Below are 24,341 nucleotides of genomic sequence, written 5' to 3'. Positions count from 1 at the left end.
CTTGCCCCCACAAGGAAGGAAGGGGGCCTAGCTACTAATCTGGCAGGGATCCAAAGGCTTGCATCCCATGTTAAACTCTAAATTCAGCGCCAGTAAATTTAATGATATATTCAAAGTAGACTCAACAGTGGCTTGCACCCTTGTGCAAGGAAGTGATTTGTATTTCTTTTTTCTTTGCTTGCTTGATTGATATCCTGCTCCACCCTCCCGTCTCTTGCAAGGGACCCAAGGAGGCCGACTTCTCCGCACAATAACATGGTGAGGTAAGTCTGGCTGAAAGTCAGGGAGCTTCGAGGCCAAGTGGGACCTAGAAAATGGACCTGAAGCCAGGTCACAAACCAGCACTGTAACCACTAGACCACACTGGTTCACTGAGACCATCCATTCTCAACTGCTTATTAGCTTGGTTTACTCTCCACAGTCCATCAGCTAAGTGAGAGCGAGACAGATCTCCTGAGCTCCTTCCAGCGACAAGGTGAAACAGCACTTGTCTGTTGGCAAAGCTGTCACAAACCGATAGGGAACTGTGCCAAACAGGCATACCCAACCAATAGCAAGAGGCAAAGAAGCAAGCTCTGAATGAGGCCCTCTTGAGATCCTGGCACAGGGGGGGGGGGGACTCAGAGCTGAGTCCCACCCAGGCCTGGAGGCACCTGTGATGTGGAACCCGGGTCTGAGCTAGGACACATCAGAACTGCAGGCGGCAGATCACATGATCAAATGATCTTCCATACTAAAAATAGATACCACCATCATCTCCTTCATTCTTTCAAGCCAACGGACTAATGCACTGGTATTCCCAAACTAGCAGCCCTCTCCATCAAGGATTCCAACTGGTTCAGCTTCTGGGTGTATGAAATCCCATTCCCATTAATTTCAGTTCTTGGTACCATTTCTTAACAGCCAGCAATGCAACCCCCTGTGCGTCTCTGGGCAATGGTCCTCTGCTCAGAACTTAGTCCCATTGAATTCAGTGGCACATGATTGCAGATTCTGTTGTCTTACTACAAAGCTCCACAGTAGAAAAAGGGCAAAGGCTCGTTCATGTACGTCCAAGATCCACAGTTTGTGGTGGACATTAACTGGTTCCAACAGTTTTCCATGAACTAAACATAGTCAGTGAACAATGAACATGGTCCTTTTAACCTGGACAGCTGGATAGTGGGGGCTAACATCGATATTTAGATGGACTGCTTAAAATATGTAGTTTTCCCAGGACTTAGAAGTGGAAAGCAAAAGAAAACATGCTTGTGCAGGTATTGTGAGTACCCCATTGCCCATGAAAGTCCTTTTTGCTATCCATCTTGGCTCTTTGGCTTTATTTTAAATGGGTAACCTTCCCCATACAGAGTGACGAGAGCAAAGAACAGGGGCAAAACTGACAGCTAGAACAAATCCAAAAGTCTTCCATTAAACACGCACCCCACCACACAGGACTGTTCCAACAGATTTCGCAGGAAGAATGTTACCTTTCGAGCAGCACTTGACAATCACCAGCAGGCCTTCTCATGAGTCAGTGTCATTTGGCTAGGAGTCAGCAGGACCATATTTGTTGACCACAGACACTGTTCAGCGAATTTGGATTTCTTTGCAATCTGTGCATCAGGATTGCTCTGCATGATGAAGTTGATTCTGTTTGCTCTCTCAACAAACTCATGTTTGAAACTTGGAGACAAGCTTCAAATCGAATGCTTTAAAATCAATGATAACTATTTTTGGTAACCAATTTTGTCTGGCCTGTTGTAATGACCTGTAAAATATATGGTTTGTTATCCAACATTTATTGCTGTTGTTAATTATTTTTAAAATTGCATTTCTGTTGTAGCCAATGTGGAAATAAAATGAACTAAAACCATTTGGATGATTACTTCCCTCCGCCCACCAATGCCTTCTCTCTCAAGAAAATGCAACTTGTGCATTAGCATTATTATTTTGCAAATCATATTTTTCTTTCATTTAGGCTTAGGGTTAAAGTAAAGGGGGTTATGAGATAAGATTAATAGATCTCTCTCAAAAATGACAGACTTGGTGCAATTCATAACAGGTTATGCAGACATTCCCTCACAGGTTCCTTCATTTGGACACAACTGAGACTGCAATGATGGGTACCTTTATTCACCTGGAAGCACATCCCACTGAAATGAATGGGACCTACTTCTGGCTGCCTGCCTTTTGCTGAAGCATTTCCTCAGGATGGCATTCAGAGGAAGTTGTGGTGTGGAAAAAAATATGTGGATAAGAGGACATGAGTTACACACTGAGCAGACCTCCACCCTTGGTAAATGCAGAGCCTGGCCATTGCAGTGCGCCATATTTGATTAGACTGCCTTAACCTGAACTTGAACATCTCTCTGGTCCAGGGAGGACCAGCTGCTAGGACGAGGGGAAGGGATGCTTCCAGCAACATTTCATTAGTTCTGGAGCAGCCGCAACTGGACAGCGCTTTAGTGCTTATTTGTAGCCAAGGCTCCAAAATGCAGGCAGCTTTGTTGAAACTTACTACAAGCATAGCTGCCCCAACTGCTTCCATCCGCACCAGGAATTGTGCTTTTGTCATGCCAATGGGTTCGAATTGCCCATTCAAGACCAAGTTACCCCCTTCCCCAAATAATTTGTATTAGTACAGAGGAAATGTGAAACAATATATTGCTTTCGGGAGAAAAAAATCATCAGCCCCAAGATACTGCGGGGATTGCTGCTCCGTTCAGAAGGAAGCAGAAATTCGGAGAGGTGGCTGGTGACGTCAGCGTCCCTGCAAATCAGGAGGGGCCAGCGCTCCCGGCCCAGCATCCACTACCTTATCTCTCACCGCAGGATGTGGTGGGAGGTTGCCAGGCCCCGGCTGGCTTCAGTACAGTGCGAGCTTCCATCTATTCCCCAGGTGGCCACATCTGCCAAGGGCCTGACTTTCTGTTTCACTTGCCGCCGCCCTCCACCCCCAAATCTCTTTCCACTTACGTACAAATAACATCCACTGAATTCTTTTGGATTTACTCCAAACAGGCAGGCTACAGTCCTTTGGACATTTACTTGGGATGAAGCATAAATGGAACTCAGAGGCACTTACCTCCGAGTAAACCTATAGAAGCTTGCTCTGCAGAGTTGCGACTCGAAGCGCATCTAACTGGGAGTCAGTCAGGTTGAAACGGCGCGCTTTCCTTCCAAGTAAATGCGCACAAGATGCAAGTCTGTGCGCACTTACCTGAGAGCAAGACAATCGGAGTACAGAGGGACTCACTTTCGAGGGCATCAGCATAAAGAACTTTCTCTGGGGGAAAAGGTGCTGATTAGGTTTCTGATGTGAGGAAATCTGATGCGATTGAGGTTCTTGCTCCCTTGAGGGTGGGGGAAGGGGAATTGCCACGGGCGAATGTCAGGATCGGAGCTGCGGAGGCGAGGGGGGAGCAACAACCCCCCCCACAACAGCTGTTAAAAAAATTGAATGGCCTGCTTGGGGGAGGGCGCGGCGCGACTGCTCCTCTCGTCCCCCGCGCCGGATCCGCGCCCGTCGAATGTTGCGCAGGCGGCGCAAGCCAGCTAAAGCTGGATCGCGACCACTTTCCAGCAGGCTGGGCGGGAGAAGGAAAGGCTTTATAGTCTGTGGGTATAGGCCCCCAGCTGGCTACAGGGGAAGCGACACGTGTCTGTTCCCATCTGCCGGAAAACACGCGCAAATGGCCTGCTATTTCGGGTCTGTTCCATCAAGATAAGCTCTCGGGTTGCGGCGATCCCCGGGGGACGGGGCGCAAAGCTTGAATCCACACCCGCAGTATTACCTCCTCTCCACCCCCACCCCGCCGCCTCTCTCTCTTCCCGAAAGCGACTTCAGCTGCTTGCCGGGCTCGACACGCGCGAGAGGAAGCCGTCCGAAGCCAGACGAGCTTGGCAGCCATCCGGCCTCTCCGCTCAGCGCCCTCCGCCGCCCGTCTCCCTCGCGGGCTGCGCTCGTCGCTTCTCCGCGCGGGGCACTGACAGGTCTCTGACGCTTCGTATCAAAGCCCTTGGGCCCTTTCGCACGTTGAAAGGGCTGCGGGAGCGCCGCATCATCGCCGACGCAGCCGAGCGCCGGGCTATGTCGACGGCCCTGCTGGGCCAAGCGGGCGCTTTGCAGAACTCGCCGCGCGTCGCCCTCTGCGCTCCCGGGGCAGGGACCGCGGAAGGCTCCGGCTGGGGAGTCTTCCCCGGGAACGCAGCGGGGGGTGTCGCCCTGTGGGTGCCTCGGTGAGCCGGGGGCCCCTCCGGCCCCCTCGCTCAGCAGCCGTCCTCGCTCCGCGCGCTGCCGTGCCCGGGAGCCCGGCCCTCCACCGCGCAGCAGGATCCAGGTGCCCGCAGGATCTCGCTGAACAGCGCTCAGCTTCACAGGTGTGGCATTGCAGTGCCGCAGGCCTTCCAGCGTTTAGCAATCCTGAGTAAGCCCTGGTGGAGACGGAGTGGTAGTTACGTCTGAGTAAATCGGCACAGGGTTTGCAGGCGAGGGGATTCACTGCTTTTGAGTAAACAGGATCGGGCTGCACACGGGCCGCATCCGGGGCTAGTCTAACCGAAGCCTCTTTCATTGCGATGGGTCTGCTCTACGCGGGACTCACACTGAATGCACCCACTGGACTGGATCCTCATCCTCAAATGTTCGGAGGCATTTTCTCCTGGATAAACTGGATTATCCTCATGCCTCGTGTCAGAAATCTGCACCAACGGCTCCAAGAATTAGGCGGCTCTTGGTCACAGCAAACCCATGTGCAAGCCCTTTACCCGCTTACTCCAGAGTAAGCCTCCGTGAAATGGGACTTCTGACTAAGGCGGATACGCACCGCACTGTTTCGCTCCCGCTTGCCAGAGAATAAATCGCAAGGACTCGCTGGGGCTTTGGAGTCGCAGCGCTGGGGCCTCGCCGCACGGATCCTGCTCCGTTCTCTGAGGCGCTGGGCTGATCGATCTCCCGGCTTCCCTCGCGTTCTGGGGACGACGCAGCGACACCTCCTCACCCACCACCATGAGTCTGGGCCCTGGGGGTGCGCTTGAACCCGGATCAGACAAACCAGAGGGAAATTAGCGATCGAACCTCGGTGGATAGTGGCAGTGTACCAGATTCTGAACACGAGCAAAAGCGAGGAGGGAGAGGGGGGAAGTTTACGGCTCGCTTGGGAACCTCCTGGCTCACTGGGAGTGCCGCGGCTGGCGGCAGAAGGCAGAGCAAGGGTCCTTCCGCTCGCGGGACGCTTACCTGGGATTCGGACCCACGGAACTCCGCGGGACTTGATTTGAAGGGGACGCGCGGAGGACTGAGCCGCAGACGGACCTGCGCTCTGGGCCAGCGAAGCCTCCTCTTCCTTGGGCTACGCTCTTGGCCGCCTTGCTTAGCTACCTTCCCCCCACCCCCCAATTCTATGCCTGGGAGTTAAGCAAGTGAACTGCATGCAGAATTTCCTCTTCCTCCTCCTCTTTAAGGATCTTCCCTGCGTTCTCCTCGAGGGAAGCTGTTGGTATTTAGTAGCCTCGCCTGATATAGGCAGGCAGGCTGGCAGGCAGGCTGGCAGGCTGGCGCGCGCGCACCCCCCCCCCCCGACCCAGTAGGGATTGAAGAGCAGAGTCCTGCGAGCGCCATTCTGGCTTTATTAAAGATCATACGTACAGAGACAGGGGTTGGGGCGAGGTTACCTGCCACCTCTGCTGGGCCAAGGCTGGTGAGAAAAGCGCCGGAGTCTTTTGAACGTGTTTGGTAGGAAGCCAGAGCCCCCGACCCGAACGGCCCTAAATAGCGTGGCTCGCTCCGGTGGCGTCCTTGGCCGCAGTGCTGTGCAGGCCAGGTCTTTCTCAGCCCGCTTCCCTCCTCCCAGCCACCGTTCCCGAAAGAGAGGGCGCGATCCTTGCCTCTTGGAGTCCAGCCCCCCCCCCCCGCACTATGCACCTGGGCAGCGTGAGGAGCGGAGTCCAGGAAAAAGCCTTTGCAGAGCAGGCCGAGCGGCTCAGGAACCGTCGATCCTTATCTGATCCCTTAATGCCCTCTAACAGGGAGGCAGAAACTTTAATTTCGCCCTTGCAAGGATCAGTGTGAAACCCGTGGGATCTAGAACGAGTCCCGATATGGACTCCAGGTGAGATTTTGAAATGAAATGAAATAAAAGCGTAAGAATGAAATCGATCATACGGAGAAGTTGTTCTGGAGTCCGACCATTTCTGATCTTGGCCCAGGAACTGCATGCCCTGTTCGCCCTCAGGTTGGCATATTCTCTCCGGCACAAATTGGACCGAGGAGAAGTATCGCCTTCGCTCTTTTGGCTGTCATCCTAAACCACTGACGTGGGAAGGAGTTCCCAGTTGATTTCAGTGGAATTTATTTTCCAAGTGAGGGTGTTGTTATTTCCGATCGGGGTGTCCCTGCTGAATATTCAAAACAAGAATAAATCCCCCGCTAAGGGCTTTTGGTGCCGAACGCCTTCGGGATTTCTTCTTGTCTACGAATAAACCCGAAATAATATCTCGTGTTTGCAAAAAATAAGGTGTGTGAGTGGGGCACTAGATCTCACAACTGTCAGGGTACGTATAGTTGAAAATGCCCTCCCACTAATTGTGTTTCGCTGGCATTTATTTCGGCGTGTCGGTCTTAGTGTCCAAGCTTCATGGGTGTTAAGTTCACTTCGCCTGCTATCCTATCCACAGGCGATTCCCTGGGAGTGGACCGCAATTTGGAAGTTCTCTGCAAAGCGATAGAGCTGCCTTCAAGAAAGGACTTGAAATGAGCGCTGAGGATCAGACGGTTCTGGCCACTGAAGTCCAGGGAAAAAGCCGATTTCAAATCCTTTAATGTTTGATGGTGCTGTGGAAGAAATCAATAAAGATGGGTCACCAGCACGTATCACTCCTGCAAGCTACAGGGATCCAGCTTGCATTTACTTGACTGAGTTTAGAATTAAAACATTTGGAAAATCGCCTATTTTGGCAACGCAGACCAACAGATCCAATTCGAGGTGTCCTATATTGTCCCCCATCCGAATAAGTTTCGTGACACCACCTATGAATATAATATTCTAACATTCACTGAAATTCAGAATTTTAGACAGGACCTTCTTAAAGGAAATCTTAAACAGTTTTTTTTAGAAGTACATCCAGCTGAGTCCAGCGGTGCATACAGGCTATTCAATAACTGTGCTTCAGATGAAATACCCTTTCTGAAAATGTTCTGTTTGTTTTGTCCCCACCTTCAGTTTTATTCCCACCCCGAAATACTCCACCCTTCCCCGTTCTGAGTCTGGAGAGGCTGCTTTACATACCAATATTTTGGCTTTTTGACTTCGGCTGAATTGAAGAAGACAACACGAATAGAAGGTTTAATTTTGTTTTTTTGTTTTTTGATGTTTTAACCTTGCAGTAGGAGAATTCAGCCAGGGTAGGAAGGACGTTTCCTCCCTTGCAGGGAGGAAATAACCCACCTGAATCTGACGGCCATTTGACAAGCAACGTGTTTTATAATCGTCCAAAAATGTCCTAATTCAAACAACTTGATGAAACCCAACAGCGGACTCCTGCTCCTCTTCGCGGTCCAGCGCCCTGGATTATTTCATATCCACTCTGGAAAACAAGCATTTAAAAATATCCACCATTCTTCTCTTGTCAGTTTCGTGTTAGTGGATAATCATAGGCTTATTTTCTAGAAAACCGCCGACCGAGCGCGAGAAGTCCACCCCCGCTCCCGCCCGGTCCACGCTTCGCAGCCGCTCACGAATCAGACAACAGGAGTGGGGTGCGAGCGCGCACTCCCCGCCGCCCTGCCCGCACGCACGCACGGCGAAGGCAGGCCGTGAAACAAGCGCCTTGTCTGTGAGAAAGCGCCGACGGCACGGGCTTGCTCTGCAGGCCGGGGCAGAGCTGCCCCGCGATGCCAGCGCGACGGCAGACGAGGGCGAGCGGAGCGGCTGAGCGGAGCCTCGGGAGCGGGCTGGTGGTCCGGGCCGCCGCTGGCGTGGGCAAGGCAGAGTCGCCCTGTCCCTCGCAGCCGCCACTCTCTTCGCAGCCAGAAGCCGCGCTCCTGGAGAAGCGAGGCTTCGCGGGGCACCGTCCCTGCTGTGGGTGTGGTTTAAGCTGCTCTGGGGAAAGGCGAGGCAACGCTAAAGCGAGCGGGATGAATGGAGAGAGGGATCCGAGATGGAGTAATACTGGGGGCGGGCGTGCTGGTGGCCGTGGAGCAAGGTGGTTCTCAAAGCTCTTGGCTGGAGAGGGCGAGAATCTGAACTTTCCAATCGGATGGTGGCGGAGAGGAATCTGGCAAGCGCCTCTTGAAGGATTCCATTTATTACATAGAAGCGTGTGATTATTGCCCTTGCGAAACGCGGCTGGGTGAAAAATCAGCCGGGTAGCGCCGCTGGTGAGAAAGAGGGCTGGCAGAGACTCTCTCCCCATCTTCTAGGGTGTGAGGAAGGTACTTGTCCTGGTGGTGTTTTTGACAACCCTCAGGTACATGACGTTGCATAACACGATGATGAAATATCAGCCTATTAATTTTGATGATTATAGGACGCATTTGCCCTTCTGGAGAGCTTCATGTACACGATTTGGTTTAAACTGACGACACGACATGTATTAATATTATGAATCATACACACACGACTTAAATCATGTAAATCCGGCCTCCTGGAGGAGAGGTTGTTGCAGAACACAAGCCTTTGGGTTCTCTGTAGGCTGCCCTTATTCCCCCCTCCCTCTAGTTTTCGGGGCTTCCCTTCCCTTCCCTTCCCTTCCCTTCGCGTGGCATGTAGCAGAGTGAGTGAGATCCCCGAGCTGAGCTTCCCAGGCCTTGCTTTCAGCCCCTGCCTGCCTGCTGCGGACCGCCGCCTTTCCCTCCTGCTGCAGCTCATTAGCTGCCCGATCGCCATCTAAGCGGGCGAATAACCGAGGCCGAGCACGCAACTCATCAGCTGCACTTTTCAGCGCGGCACATCAGCGCCCGGAGCCCTCGAGCGCGGCATCGGGAGCAGGGAGGCACGTTGCCCAGGAACGCTCGGGAGGTTATCTCGGGGGACGATCGCCCTCCCTCGCACACGCTCCCCCCGCCAAGAACCGTCTTTCTGTCGAGCCGACACCCTCTCGCAGCCGGTTCAGGGATGGCTCCTTCTCTGGAAACACAGCGGCACATCTGCAGCCCGGCCCGTATGAAAGGCCTGGCTGGCTGCCCTTTCTTGCCGGAGAATCCATCCCGAAGAAAGATGCTTTTCAGAGCGGTCTCACCTCAGCCTGCCCGTGAAAAAGAAACCAGCCTCGTCCTCCCGAGACGCCTTTCAAAGGGCCGTTCTCCTGGCGGGATCCGCTTTGCGCTTCTGCGGCTTTGAAGGCAGGCGGGAGGGGCCTTCTTCGCAGGGCCCCTGGGGGCCGGGGCATGAGCGCAACGGCGCTCCCGGGAGGGCGCGGGGCAGGCAGGGGCTGAGCCTTCCCGCACAACGCGCCAGGCCTGGAGGCGAGGTGCTTGCTCTTGTTCTTGCCTGCTTGCTCTCTCCCCGTGCAGGATCCCGTTTCTGCTCAGATCCCCCCGCGCCCCTCACCCTCCCGGCTGCACACCCACGGCCCGATCTTATCAGACCCGGAGCCTATAAATCATGGGAACTTGTCCGGCGAGGGAGGCAGCTTCCTGCTCCAGATCCAAGCTCAGCTGCCCCCAGTCTGCGCGCGCACCCGCGAGCGCTGGAGGGGGGACCCCGGGACACTGGCCGGAGCTTTCTGAGCTCTCACGGGGGAGAAGAAGCTAGAAGAAGGTGGCCTGAAAGACAGCAAGCTGGGCGGGCTGCAGAGATGCGCTGCTCGATGCGGAGCCCCAAGGCCAAGCGCGCGGTTCTCAGGGCCGCCCAGATGAACGGTCCGGGCGGAGGGACGTTTCTGGTCCCGAAAGCTGAGACCCAAGCCCGGTTCTGCCCGGCTGCCGGTCTGTCCGCCTCCTCCAAATACCTTCCTCTCACTCGTCCCCAGCAGTTTCCCAGCTGGCTGCCGCTGCTGGGGTCGAGGGGAGTGCCGCGCCTGCGCACGTGGCTTTCATTTAAAGACCCCGAGCGAACCAGGCGCCCGCAGCACGGCGGGCGTTCGCGCACGATGCCCTTTCCGCGGGCCCTGGCCGTGGGAGGCCGAGGGGATGCGAAGGTCCAAGGCCCTGGCATGATCACAAGGCAGATTTTGGCAGGAGTGGGGCGGGGAGAAAGAGAGACGCCCAGCGGCAGCAGGCTTGGCGACCCTGAGCGTAGCGCCTCCCAAAAGCTCTTACAAACCAGGATCCGAATCCTCCACTAGGACAAATTCGGCACTGGCTCTCTCCTTGCAATCCCAGCCTTTCTCCCTCCCCTTCTACGCGCTTTTTATCTGGCTTTTGCAGGTTTTCTTTTAGTGGAAGGCAGTGTGGCATCCTCGTTCTTGAACAGACTTGGATGAAAGGTCCCCTACATTTGTGCAAGGAACTCTCTCCTAAACACGCGTGTCTCTGTTCGCAGACTTTCCGGTGTCTAGAACAGTTTCTAGGGACTTCGGCGATGGGATGGGGGTAGAGTGGGAGAGGTCTTTCATTTCAATAGGCCCTGACCGCAGTTGTACCATCTTTTCGATCAGCTCGCCATTTGTGCGCGCCATTTGGGTGCGCCAGCAACACCTCCAGTCAGTTTCTGAGCAGTTTGTCGAAACTGACGTTCTATGAGGTATAGGATGGCACTAGCGAAGTCCGAGGGGCTACTGCACAAACTTCACTCTCCCCCACTCAGCTAAGCCCATGGAAATGTGGGACACGGATCTGGACTTGGGAAACCGGTGCCTCTTGCAAGCCCCAGGAAACTGGCATTTATTTATGGAATCAAAAGGAACTAACAGTGCAATCCTTTGCACGTCCGTGCAGTCCTAGCAGATCTTGTTCCCAAGCACGTCTGCATTGGATTGCAGCCTTAACGATCCAGATTCCTTGTGAATGCACCCCCGGAGACCTGGAGTATAGTCCACTTAGCAGTTCTCCTTATAAGACCCACTGCAGCGACTGGATCGAAACGGAGCTTTCAGGCAGATGGTGGCCATCTTGAGAAAGTGCAGCGTTTCTCCGGGTTGATGTTTCAGCCAAACTTAACCCAGGCCTCTCCTTCCTGTGTATTTATTTAGTACTAAGTAACAAAAGCAAGAAAAAAGGTGCCTGCCCCGAGGAGATAACAATTATTTTGGTTTGAAATTGCTTTTCCCTTTACCCAGATCTAGATAATCCTAGATACCTGGGATTATCAGGAACTTTCATAGCTAGCACACGAGAAAGAAGCAGTGGCTGCAACAGAAGAATAGTAACACGGGGCGATGCAGATAGTACCTGACACGGTCCCCGAAAAGTTCAGTAATCTGAATGTCTCAGGAACATTGCCGCCAGGTCCTGATTGCCCGTGTATTCCTTTAGGCATCCACACGACAGCTAGTCCTGAACGTCTGTACTATGCATCCCCCCCACCCCCGCAACACACACACGGTAAATTGCAGTGCACACCACGATACATCGAGTCTTACCCCCTTTCCAACAAGAATTTTCAACAAGAAAAACAACCTCGGCCATTTATTTTATCTCCCGCCCCTGTTTCTACAAATTTCAGGCAGAGAGGGAGAGAGAGGTCCCAACAAGTCAAACCCATCCGCGCTGTTCCACGCAGAAGTCAACAGATACCACAGCGAGAGGGCTTCGCTCTGCGCACGACTCCGACGACCTGTTGACACGAGGAGCAGGAAAGGGCAGACAGATGACTGACGGAGCAATCTGTCGGGCAGTGTCTCCAGGAGGCAGCTAGAGAGGGCTTCGGCAAAGACAGAAAAAGTCAGGATTTATCGAACGGCTTCAGCAAACTCATCTGAAAAGAGAGCACAGCAGTTACTCGCGGACAAGAGCTTGCTATTTTTATTTTTATTAGAACGATCATTAAGGTTATTTGTGCGCCAGGTGAGGGGTGAATAACCCAAAGTTTTGCAGCATACCGTTTTGTATGTTCAGGGGAGGGGGAGTTGGAGTGGGGAGACATTCTGAAGTTTTCTAGGGCCCACGTATTCACATCCCAAATCAATTATCTTCCAAGATACTGCAGAACTCTTCAGTTATTGCTTTGTTTTGTTACTATGCACACTAACACGGTTACTGGGTTTTGTTTTGTTTTTTGTAACTGGCTAATCACCGTCACATTATTGGGTTATCACTGCAACTATTATTATTTATATAGCAGATCATTTCTCCGCAAGTAGAGACACACGCCATGAATATATTCTTCCCTGCCCATTTTAAATTCAGATGCAAAGTTTTTATGGAAAAGAAACTCCTGTGCACATCTGCTCAGAAGCGAATCTCATCCATCGCGGTGAGATTCCCTCCAGGTAGGTTCGTCCTGCTTTGCACCTCAACAGGACAGTTATCACGTGCATTTCCCAGAAAAAATGCACAGCTGAACCTTCCCTGGGACTGCAGAGCGATCCTTCCTCGGAGAGCCGTGCCGCTGACTTCCATGGGAGCCCCTCCAAATTAGTGCCCCACGGTTGTCAGGGGAGTTTTACTTCCAGGCGCGCAATCGCGCTTCCGATCCGGAGTGGGGCATTCTGATCCTAAACACTCCCCAAGAGGAAGCGCTCCCCCCGTGAAACCGCCGCGTGCCACTTACTGCCAGGAGAGCCGCTTCGCTTCGGGGCAGGTGGGCTCCCCTCGTTTCCTGCCCCTTCGCATTCCCTGCACCGGAGCTGCTTCGCTCCGCGGGATGCCGCCATGCCCTTTATGGGGCGCACGCTCGCGTCGCTCGCTCGGTCCCCAAAACGCCGCGTGCCCGGACGGACGGACGGAGCCCGCTGGGCGATTGCGGCCACGGAAGCGGCGGGGGCGTGCGGGGAGGAGAGGGCGCGGCGAGGGCCCCGAAGCTTGCGCGGCGACCGTCTCCACCTCCTTTCGCCTGGCGGCCGCTCCCCCGGTTCGCTGGCCCACTTCGCAGCTCCAGCTCCGGGTTGCCGGCCGGCCTCCTCTCTTTGTCCGCCTGTTCACACAGACCGAAAGCAAGTTCCTTCGGATCCAGCTGGCGTTGCCGGGTGGGGGGAGGGAGGGGGAAGGTGGAAGAGGAAGAGGAAGAGGAGGAGGAGGAGGCGCGGGGGAGGGCGAAGAGGCATTCTCTCGGCGTGGAGAATCCAGGGCGAAATGTGAGTCGGTCGCGGTCGACGAGGGACTCTTCCAAGCCCTCCGCCTCCCTCCGCCTGGCTGCCCATCCGCCGTGGGGGGAGCGAGGGGCCCCGAGCGGGGTGGAGCCACTGGAGGCCGCCGCTCGGGGAGGTTGCGCAAGGAGCCCCCGCCGAGCTTCAAGATATAAAAGCGCCGTCGGGGCGCCGCGGCCGCGGCAGCAGCGGCAGCAGCAGCGACCGGCGAGGCGCAGCCGCGGCTCCGTCGAGGAGGGCCATGGAGTTCCTGAGCGACAAGTTCGGCCTCAAGAGCCCCCCGGCGGCGGCGGGCAAGGGCGGCGACTTCTACCTGGCCCCCGGGGGCCCGCTGGAGCACGTCATGGACGCGCTGGACGGCGGCGAGGCCTTCTACGGCAAAGGCGGGGGGAAGTGCGTGGCCCAGGCCGCCTACAACCCGCACGGCCGGCTGGACAGGGCGTCCCCGGCCCGGGACGGCTCCGGTGAGTTGGAGGGGTGGGCCGCTGGGAGCAGCTGTCGCGTCTCCAGACGGGGCCCGGGATGGGCGTGATGGGGGGGTGGGATGCGTGCAGCCCGAACTGGGAAGCCCGGGACCGTCCTTCCAAGTCGGAGGCTTCTGGATCCAAGCGCCCAAGCGCATCGGTCAGAATCGCGGGGCCTTGTGCCGAGGAGGTTGGGAGCGGTGGAGCTGGCAACGCCGCCTCTCTCCGGGTAGCCCCTCCTTCCACACCATGCTAGACAGCCCGTGGGGCCCAATCCACCGGGACCTTTTCCCGCCCCTTGATGGCGACCGTCCCCAGCGCCCTTTGGTTTCAGAAGGATGTGGACAGGAGGAGTGGTGAACAACCGATCCGGAAAAGAACGATCGATCCGAATTGTCTGCTGCGTCCCAGAAGCTCTAGCCGGGCAGAACACTCGGATCTTCAGCCAGATGAATTGGAAGCCTGCCGCCGGAAAGGAGGGAGATCAGTGGAACGGTTCCCTGGAAGAGGGAAGGGGGGAAATCCAGCAGCAAAACACGGCTCTTAGCTCGAGGTCCCCAATTAGCGAATTAAATGAACGAGTGAGCACAGACTGGACTATGGGAAACGGATACCCCTGTTTTGCTACAGCGTCTGCTGACAATAGATGTCGGTGCTTACAAAGTCGTGCCAGGGGTGGTGCAGACGCTAGAATCAAACATCCCCCCCGCCCCAAAAAGAAAAAAAAAAGTCCACAATTGGCCGGCTACTACGGAAGGTGTATTTGATCTTCCAGCTGGTCGGGAAAAAAGTCATTTTTAAAGGCCTCCATCGAGTGGGAGAATTTGGAGGCTACCCTGAAGAAAAGAAAAAGGAAAAAAGTCATGAAAAGCTTTACTCCCGGCTTCTTAACCCCTGGAGTCGGAAATTGCGTCCATCAAGGCTCTCAAAATCCACATCGACCTCGTATGGAGAAAACAGCAAAAGTGCTCATTTAGACGAGAAGCAAAAAGAAGAACGACTAATTTCCCTCTTTCTTTTCCTTAACGTAGGGAAAGCTAATCCCCGGAAAGATTTACAGGCGCAGCCCGCGGAACTAAATTAAAACCGCGGAGCTTTTTCCTAAGGAAAGAACCAGACAGACAACAGAGAGCAGAGCCAGTCCAGGAAACTGTGGCCAAGAGGTGGCTGCCTCCAGGGTACCCCCGACAGATTAACCCTCTCCACGGATTGCATGTGTGTGTGTCTATCTACGTGTGCGCACACCCACACCGTCCGGTCAGCATTCCCCACTCAGCCTGAAGTTTGCATCGTATTAGCTAGGGAAGAGATCCAGAGAAGTCCGCATATTTTTTATTGTTTTGAAGGTAGTGGGGTGTTGTCTTAGTTGGCCCAATAAAAGTATTAATTACGCTACTATGCAACATGGATCGGTTGCTTATCTTACGGCCCATACGGATGCCTTTGCTTATATACCTATATACACAATCAATCTCTTCTTTTAGATCCGTCTGTCGGATAACTCGTATAAGACTAATCATAACGTGTCATAAAGCAAGATAGGCAAATAATGTTAGTTGATATAGACCACGGTTTGGATATGACCGTGCAATTCTATGCACAATGATCAGGGTTCAATAGGACTTACTCCCAGGTAAGTGTGCATAAGAGGGCACTCCAACTTCTGCCAGGAAATCATTGCGAATGAAGCCTTGGTACATTTGCCCCGTTGATTTCCGTGGGAACTACGTTCCGGCAAGTCAGGATTCAGTTTAGACTAAAGTACATGGACAAAACTGAGATGGGCAATGATTCATCTGATGGAATGAAATAAGAAAAACCAAATAATCTACCCTCATGAAAATAATGGTCGATTCTTCCAGTGAGCTGTGCTACTTTTCCGTAAGGAGTAGCAGAAGAGCAGAAAATCCCAAAGAGTAGGGCTTTTGCTGTTAGGAACTAGTAAAGTGGGAAGCGAATTTCCCCTGCATGTGTATGTTTGTGAGTATGTATGTCCACAGTGGATATTATCCTACATAATGACATTTTATTTCTACATATAAATATGAAGGAAACCGAAAGACGATCTGGCAACAAACAAGCGTATTTGTGTTTCCCGAGCCAGTTCTTAGCATATCACTTATTTTCGTGGTTGTCTGGATCAGTCATAGTTGAAGGCAGGAGCACTTTGAGTTTCTGAGTCCTCCTTTCTCTGTCTCTATCTCTTTCCACCCCCTTTTTTCTTCGCAAAGACAATCAGCTCAGTCCACGGTCCAGCTCAACCCCTGCGCTTTACTTCGCTGCCAGTCTTGCTCAAAACAGGCGTCCTGCAGCCTCCGGGTTCCTGAACCCATCGGTCGCCACTGCTATCTTGGAACTTTAGGCTGCTGCTAAGAACAGAAAAGAGAAAGGGGTGGCAGAAAAGGACTTAGGATGGTAGGGCTTCATCTCCCAAAACTCACAGCTGCACTTTCGCTTAATTTTAGACTGAGCGGATGTGCAAGCTACGTTTGCAAGTAACATCTGTTCGCATTTGATGGCACCCTCTTAAATCCTGCCGTAAGAGAACGCTCTGGAAAACGTGAAACCATAATCCAATTTTTATTCGATAATCATTTAAAAGTCCCCCAAATTTCAAGGTGTCCTTGGCTAAGTCCCCCTTTCCCTTCATCATTATGATCGCCACTGTCAAGCCCTAGAGGCTTCCAAATAAGTCATTACAGGTTGCCTTGTTATATTTTCCCGAAGGGAAGGGACGCCTTTAGTGCAGGGGAATTTCAAGCAGATCTCCTGAAATCTGGTCCGTTCGCAGGTAAGTATGCGACACGGGAGTTTGCTGCTTGCTACCAGCGGGTCCGGGCAGCAGCGAGAACGCTTCCGGCCTGGGGTTGCTGTAATTTACACTTCCTGCCGCGAATCCGTTCGCCTCTGAGCAGCGCCCGGCTCGTTGCCGCTGGCTGTAGGCGCAACGCGCTAGCAAGGTGCGCCTGTTGCCCTCGGCTGCACGTGGTTCCCGAGCAAAGGACCTGCCCGGCGTGAGCTGCGTCGCGGGGCCAGAATCTGCGCTCTTGGAGAAGCTCCGAAGATGGACCAAGAACGGCCGAAATGGCTCCCTTCAAACTGGCAGTCTTTTAAAAAAAAATCAGCAGGACGTTCCCCAATTCTTTCCAGCTCCACCGCTTAGCTGTGTTGTCCTTTCAAGCCGACAAGCCAATGAAACGTTTTTTACGACGTCGTTTAGTTTAACGAGGTTGGAGAGTTTTCCGATTATGCAGCAAAATTAGGGGGGAAAAGTGAGCGAAAGAATCTCGTTAAAAGGAATTCCTATCCGCAGTCTTCCAACGTTTATGTCTTTTACGGCGCGATCCTATGCATGGTTAGACGGGGGTGGAGAGGCCTACAACTCCCAACATGCCCCAGCCAGCGGGGCATGCGCCCTAAAGCTGAATTTATTTTCTTCTGTGCCAATTAGAAGGGATCTCTCAGTAGATATTTGCTTCGTTCGGTATCGAACTGCCGCACAAGCCGTGCCTGCTGTTACACGGATGCGAATATAAATTTAAGAAATTGTTATTAACACTTTGAACTTAAGCTTCAATATTTGCAACAACAAAGCAGAACATTCCTTTTACTTAATTATTTATTGCATTTTAGAATATCAAAGTAAAAAGTAAATGTGGAGAGAAACATTACTTTTTAGTAGGTTACACATTTATTCTGGCCGAAGAGGCTTAAGGGTACCAGTATTCTGAATCCTTGGAATGCTTTGTAGAAAATGTGAGAATGATACTGTATCAGAAACGATAAAACACGACGATAATGTTCTCCTTCTGCGTCACTTCAGCTGTATGGCTCACTGAGTTCAGCAGAGAATACCTCTACGGAAGTTGATTTAGGACTGCAATCTTACATTGCAAAACCTTGCACACTTCCTTGGGAATAGGTCCCGCTGCACGTATTTTTGCAGCATGTATAAGATGGAACTCTTGGTTATCGCATCTGGCATTCAATATATAGATGCAATGTTTTGATATTTAAATGAAATGATTTACAAGAAAAGGAATAGCTTTTTAAAGCTCCTGGGTTTAAACATGGCTTGAGAGTGTGCTCCCATGACTTCACACTTTCAAATGCGAAGCTGGAAGTGAAGAAATCTATCCAAAGATTCCTGGGTACAAAGTGAAATAATTTCTGGGAATCTCTAGAATATAGGTTGTTTGTAACAGTCTTCCAATATTTGGGTACGTTTGGTTCTCAATTCAGGACAATGCTTAGGTGGCCATCAAAATAGAAGAGCAACTCACCACTTCTAGTAACCCAACAGACTGTTGTTGGCTTAAGTCATTGCCAATTAGCTTGCTCAAATTACACTACTCTCTTTTTGTTAATGTACCACTGAGAAGGCTTAATCAATGGGAAGAAGTCCCATTCTGATCTATGGCCCAGATTTTTAAATGTGCTTACTGAGAAGTTGGTCCTCAGTGAAGTTAACAAGATATGCTTCCCAGCGAATGCGATCGTGCTACTTAACTTTAATAAAAGCACCACTCTGGATTGCAGCCTAGGTCTGGTTAGAATTACAGCAAATGAATATAGTGTCATGAAATTACTGGTGGTGGCAGAGAACATTAAAACAGGCTCGAGAGAGCTGCTTGGGAGCCATCCTTTCTGAAGTTTTACTTGCTCCTGTTGATCAGAACTCTCTCTACCCCAGTTGTCCTTCCTATACAAGGTGGGGTGAAGTTCTTTCAAATTATGCAGCATTCTGCATCTTTTAACTCAGAAATGAGACGTATTTAGAAAAAACTGGAATTTGATCAAGAAGCAAACTGGGGTGCATGTTTGTTTGTCATCTCAGATAGTGGGTGTTTTCTTAAAGATAATGCTTTTTTAAGGACTGGTGCAGAATAGAGGAAATAATCTGTTAAGACTGAGCACTGGTTTTGAAGGAAAATCCTACAGTTAGGAATAATAAAAGTCCTAATTGGAAACAAAACCACTTCACAAGCCCCAAAGCATTTTTTTTTCTTTTTAACTGTGGGGCATTTTGGTTTCCTTTCATGCTACTATTCTTGGTTCAAATGTGTGTGCCCTTTCATGTATCTCTTGTACACCTCCCCCTCCTAATTTGGATTGCTTTACTGGATGCAAAGTTGAATGGAATAATTTAGCATGTTTCATCTAAAACCAGGTATTTTTGCAGATACATCATAGGCATGTCTACTTAGAAGTAAATCCCAATGATTATCTAGGATTGTAGCTCCATTGGTCTTTATGGCAGAAGCTTAATATGATCTGATACAAACTCACCCAGAAATCATCTTTCTGGGTCCAGCAGAGCTTACTCCTAGCTAGATGGAGATAGGATTACAGCTGAAGTTGTTAAGGCTGCAATCCTATATTGACTTACTTGGGAGTTAGCTCCTGTGGACACAATGGGACTACTTTTTTTAGTAGATATGTATAGGACTGAACTGCAAAGCTTCAATCCTATGTCTACTAAGTGTAAGTAAACTCATTGAAATTGTAGGATTTGCTTTTGAGTAAACTGGCACATAGGATTATACCATAAGTTTGCAAGATTCAACAGACTTCCCACTTTACTGAAAACAGTGGGAATTACTTCTAAGTAAACATTTGAAATGCAGTTTTGGAGTATAAATGCTTATATTCCAAAAGGAATATCAGTGATCTGAAAAAACATTTACTTTTAAGTAAATACAATGTATATTCAGCTAACATTTGGCTGCAGTAAGTATGTCTCAATATGTCCAATCAGTTTTACATCCTGGTAAGTGTGCCAAAGAGCATAGTTGAAGTGCCTGAGACTGCAGTGCTACATATCGGGGTAGGCAATCTTGTAATTTGATGTTGGCCATTCTGGCTGGGGCTTATGGGTATGGTCGTCCAAAACATCTGGTTCCCCACCCCCTACTACACACACTTGCCTTGTCCCATTGATTCAACAGAACTTGCTTTGAATAGACAGGAACTCGATCACATGGGTAAAGTCACTTGTTCTTATAAGCAATTGGTGATCCAAATATGAAAAAGCAAATGCTGCCAAATTCAAAACAAAACACACCCAAATTGTGCTTCTTTCCCTCTGCTGCACAGTGAACTATGGGATTACGAAAGTCGAAGGTCAGCCACTTCACACGGAGCTGGCCAGACCACTGGACAACTGCAGCAACCTCCGGATGTCTCCAGTGAAAGGGATGCAGGAGAAGGGAGAGCTGGATGAACTCGGAGATAAGTGTGACAGCAACGTCTCCAGCAGTAAGAAGAGGAGGCACAGGACCACTTTTACCAGTTTACAGCTGGAAGAGCTGGAGAAAGTGTTCCAGAAGACCCATTACCCTGATGTGTATGTCAGGGAACAGCTGGCTTTGAGAACAGAACTCACCGAGGCCAGAGTTCAGGTAGGACTTCACCATTCCATTCAAAGCAAAAGTATTCCATTCTGGAGAATCTAAACCAAACTTCCCCAACCTGGTGTCTTCTAGATGAATTGGGCTGCAACTCCTATTTTCCCCAGCCATGCTTGGAAGGATGGGAGAAGCAGTTCAAAACATCTGAAGCACCCTATTGGGTAAGGCTGGGCTAAAAGTTCATCAGATAAATGACAAAAGCACTGATGGGCTATCTCTTGGTAGAAGGAAATGCTACTATGGCCCCTGCTTGGCCGGCTTGTGGCACAACTATTTTGAAAGCTTTTGCTCTTCAGCCAGCAGCAGGGCATGTCAGCAGTTGGAATACTGAAACATTCTTTAGATTGTTTCTAAGTAGTTTTCACATCTGTAATTTCACATCTGTAATTCTTCCAGCAGGCATCCAAGGTAGGCTGGCTTTATTTATTATCCTTGTACTGTGGCATGCATTTTGCGAGTATGTTGCTTCTGAACTGAGGACTGCTTGGATGACCAGACCTGGAGCAGGAATAGCAGTGCAGTTCACAGCTTCAGGGCACTCCATGTGAAGCTAAATGTGCTTCTTGTGCCATTTGCGTTTTAGACAGGAATGTTGTGAGTGAGGGACAGTGTGTGCAAAAGAGCTTTTTTGAAAAGGAATACATAATCCAGCTACTATGTAATATATTAAAATTCTGGACTCTGGATTGCAAAAACTGATGTAAGTTTCACATAGAAGAAGGAAACTACTTTAGCCTTATGATTAAAAACTGGCAAGCAAGACTTCTTACAGCAGAATATTGAAAGGAGTGTATTTGCAAGTTCATTCCAGTACATAACCTGACATTCTATTGCACTGTGACATTGGCGGCATTTTACTGAAGAATATCAATATCAATGAGGGTTTTGTTATTGGTTCGTATTTGAAGGGATACAATCCTGCATTTTCAATCAGAAAGTAAAATGTTGGCATTCCATGCATAAGTTCTGATGCTTTGGTTGATTACTGATCCTGTACACTTAATTATTGATGCCATGCTGATTCATTTTCCCTGCACTTCTCTGGATGCAAGTAATGGTAACCCTTTAGGGCTGTTTTGGACATCTCCCTCCTCCCATTTAGGTGTTGCATGCAAACTAGGAACCTTATGTGGGGTGAAGCTTGTGTTTTGCTACACGTGAACTGTATGCAACTGCTCACACAACCTTGGCATTCTGTGGATATTCTAAATATCCATTCAGTGACAAACCTACTTATACTGTTTAATGACTGTTATGGGCTTTGGTACATTTATCTGGAAGGAAGTCAAATTGACCTTGATGGAAGCCTCATTTGATGGAAGCCTCATTTACTGGAAGCTTGAAAGCACCACTTACCTTGATGGTGTTGCCTAAATGAGGTAGAGACATTGGGTGCAGTTGGGCACTACTGCATCAAGTTGTCTGTGCCCACCATCCTGCTTCAGGTTGATGTTTTCTTTAATACATATGTGGAATATGCTCTGCTAACAACGGAGGGTGTGCTGGTGAAACAATAGCAACTAGCTGGAGATTAATCTTTGAACTGAAACACAAGAAGTAGTAAACAAAGGGGCTAGAACTTAATCTTCAGTCGTAAATGCATTTCCTTACAGATCAAGATCTGTTTATTCCAGGGAAAGTTACTTACCAAAAGGAAATATGTGTGCACTGGTTTAGGCTTCCAGCTATCATATTGGGATGAATGAGTGTACAGATAAACATGGAGAGGAAAAATAGGAGCAACCTGCATAGGTTGTGTAAAAAGCTGTATCATATTGTAGACATATGAGTAAATAAATCAATGAAGGTACTATTTTATTCCTTGCCCCACCTGCAACAGATAAATGGATAGGAAAAATCAGATATTTAAAGGATCGCTCTAATTTAAGTAATTTATTTTTTAGGAAACAACTAGCAGTCTAGTAAGCCACTTTCTTCAATACATCGCTATGGACATAACAAGTAGGGAATCATGGTGGTTCAGGCCAGATTGAGACACAAGCAACGGGGTGGGTGGAAATGGGCGTCTGTGACCACTCTTTCCCATGGCACCATCTTCAGCCCCCTGAAGGTGCTGCAGGCTGAGGACTCTGTTGAAGGGGCTGAATGATGGCCCAGTGGGGAGGAGCAGGAGGGGTTCTCAAACATCTGGGGGGGCGGGAGGTGTCTATGAATGGAACCCTTCTGTCTGTGGCAGGGAGGTCCTAGATCCAACCCCTGGGTTTTGCCTCCAGCAAAATATCCTGGTGATTGCGTGGGTGTAAAAGATTTGTGCTAAAACATTAAGGGCGGAAATCTGGATTATGTCTTGTTTCTCTTGCATATGCATGAGCAGAGGTCTCCTTTTTTTGGTGGGGAAAATGCTGCCATTCTCTTCTTTCCCTTTGCTTTAGGCTGTTTGGATCAGTGCCTAGTACCTAAATATATTGGCCAGGGTCCAAAGAGCTGCTTAGACTCAGGAAAGGGATTTGTTTGCTACCCAGTGGAATGTTTGACTTTTCCATCAAACAGCTGACCTTGGAGGCCACATCACAAATGGCTTTTGAAACTTCTCCCAGTTTCAAAAGCAGCTTGCCATGTGCTGATGGGGGTTGGGTGGCCTGGAGACTAACCTCTCAGTATAGCCAGTCTGAGTCTGTATTCCAAACCTGCATTTTCCTAGGGGTTAAGCCCCAGTGAACTCAATGGGACTTATTTCTTATTTAATAACTGTAGGTTTATGCTGTAAAGCATCTTGGGTTTGTGAGCTAGCCTCATAGTTCCTTAGTTCCTAGCTACTGAGTTGCAGCAAATCCTACGAAAAGGCATCAGAGAAAATTTGTTAAATTTATCTCCATTTGTATATGGAGAAATGTCATACATAATTACAGTGATGATGTTTTGTAAGTCAATGAACCATAAATTCAATTAATGTCCTCTGATCATAACAGGCTAGGTTATAAAATAAAACAAGGGTTGGATCCAGACTTAGTTATACTTGAAGTAAACACACTGAAATCTATGGGACTTAAACTAGTATGAGTAACTCAAGTACCATTGATTTCAGTGGGTTTACTTTATGAATGAGTAAGTCTGAATGCAATGCAACAGCTACATGCATTTAAAATGTTGTGTTTCTATGGTGTTCACCTCCACTGTGGAATTTCATGTTATTTCATTTCCAGTGTTCTTCAAATCAAGTTTACAAAAGGTGGGCAGCAGAAAAGATGAGTGAGGAAAATAATACATAATTACTGCAGAAATAAAAGAAGCTTGCTGTTTAAGATTCTTATGATATCAAGGATATGCTACTAAGATAACTAGTAAGATAGCCTAAGGAGAAGCTCATTAGCTAACAAAACACTGAATAGAATTGCTTGGCATATATGAGAATGTGTGCTTGTTCTGTATGGGGCACATATTTTGATCTAGGAAGACCCTTCTGAACAGATTAAAGTTATAAAGGTGAGGGTTAGCACGGAAGACAAATTTTCCTAGTCAGAATGGGCTTTCTTAAATAAAAATGGAATTAAACACCAGAAATTGTACTAAAGTGGCAGTTTCTGGCTTTTCTAGGTCACATTTTACTAAAACTGAATTTTGACTGATGTCTGTTCCTTCTTCCACGGATGGACACATACAGAAGAAGAAGAACATTGTCCTGTTCTGAGGGACCCAAAATCACATTCCTTCAATTGCACCCCTGCCGGATCCGGAATGTTTAGTAACCTTTTAGCACCCATAGCATCCATCTTCTCTTGACAGTTAAAAGTGCGCCTCTGACATATGTTTGGCTGAGTCTGAATTTCATGTTTTCCAGTAGTAGTTTTTCATTTGCCTTGACGCAGACCAAGGATTCGCATCATATGAATATGACGTATACACATCATGTGCATTCGTATCAGCCTGCCCTCTTTGTGTAGAAAAACAATATTGCGCATAGCCGAGATGGAGGCTGCTTAAATTTGGGCTCTCTTGTGCCAGTCAAGCCACATTATGGGCAAGGGTGGCAGATTCCAATCTGTGCCGTTTGTGTGAGGCACGATAAAGAGAGAGGGAAACTTGCAGTTTGTATATGTTATATGCAATCTTTGGAACAAAATTGCCGGTTTCATTTCCCCCCTCCCCCCAGTATGTTTATTTTATGCTTTGTGTACACAGAGATTTCCGTGCTTATTGAACTAAATGCCCTGTATTTTTGCATTTCTGATCAGCCTACTGAGAAAAGGCCAGCTCAAGAAAATGGGGATCATTCTTCCGCTGCGTGGCAAGAGTATTCCATCACAGTATTAAGCAATTTTCAAAGGCCTTACATCATTAG

General features: G+C 49.7%; 1 protein-coding gene across 1 annotated transcript in view; it reads left to right on the top strand.

The window, feature by feature from the left end:
- The first annotated feature begins 13,408 nt into the window (after nt 1-13,408).
- Nucleotides 13,409-24,341, top strand: part of ALX1 (ALX homeobox 1) — a 36,962-nt gene continuing 26,029 nt past the window's right edge. The window contains exons 1-2 of the mRNA XM_044455671.1: nt 13,409-13,631; nt 19,728-20,032. Of these exons, the coding sequence (XP_044311606.1) occupies nt 13,409-13,631; nt 19,728-20,032 (528 nt within the window). The remainder of the gene's footprint in view (nt 13,632-19,727; nt 20,033-24,341) is intronic.

This window comes from Varanus komodoensis, unplaced genomic scaffold (genome assembly GCF_004798865.1).
Source record: "Varanus komodoensis strain SLA01 unplaced genomic scaffold, ASM479886v1 scaffold8, whole genome shotgun sequence".
In the NCBI taxonomy this organism is placed as follows: Eukaryota; Metazoa; Chordata; class Lepidosauria; order Squamata; family Varanidae; genus Varanus; species Varanus komodoensis.
Note: the sequence above shows the minus strand (reverse complement) of the source record. Positions and strands in the feature narration are given on the sequence as shown.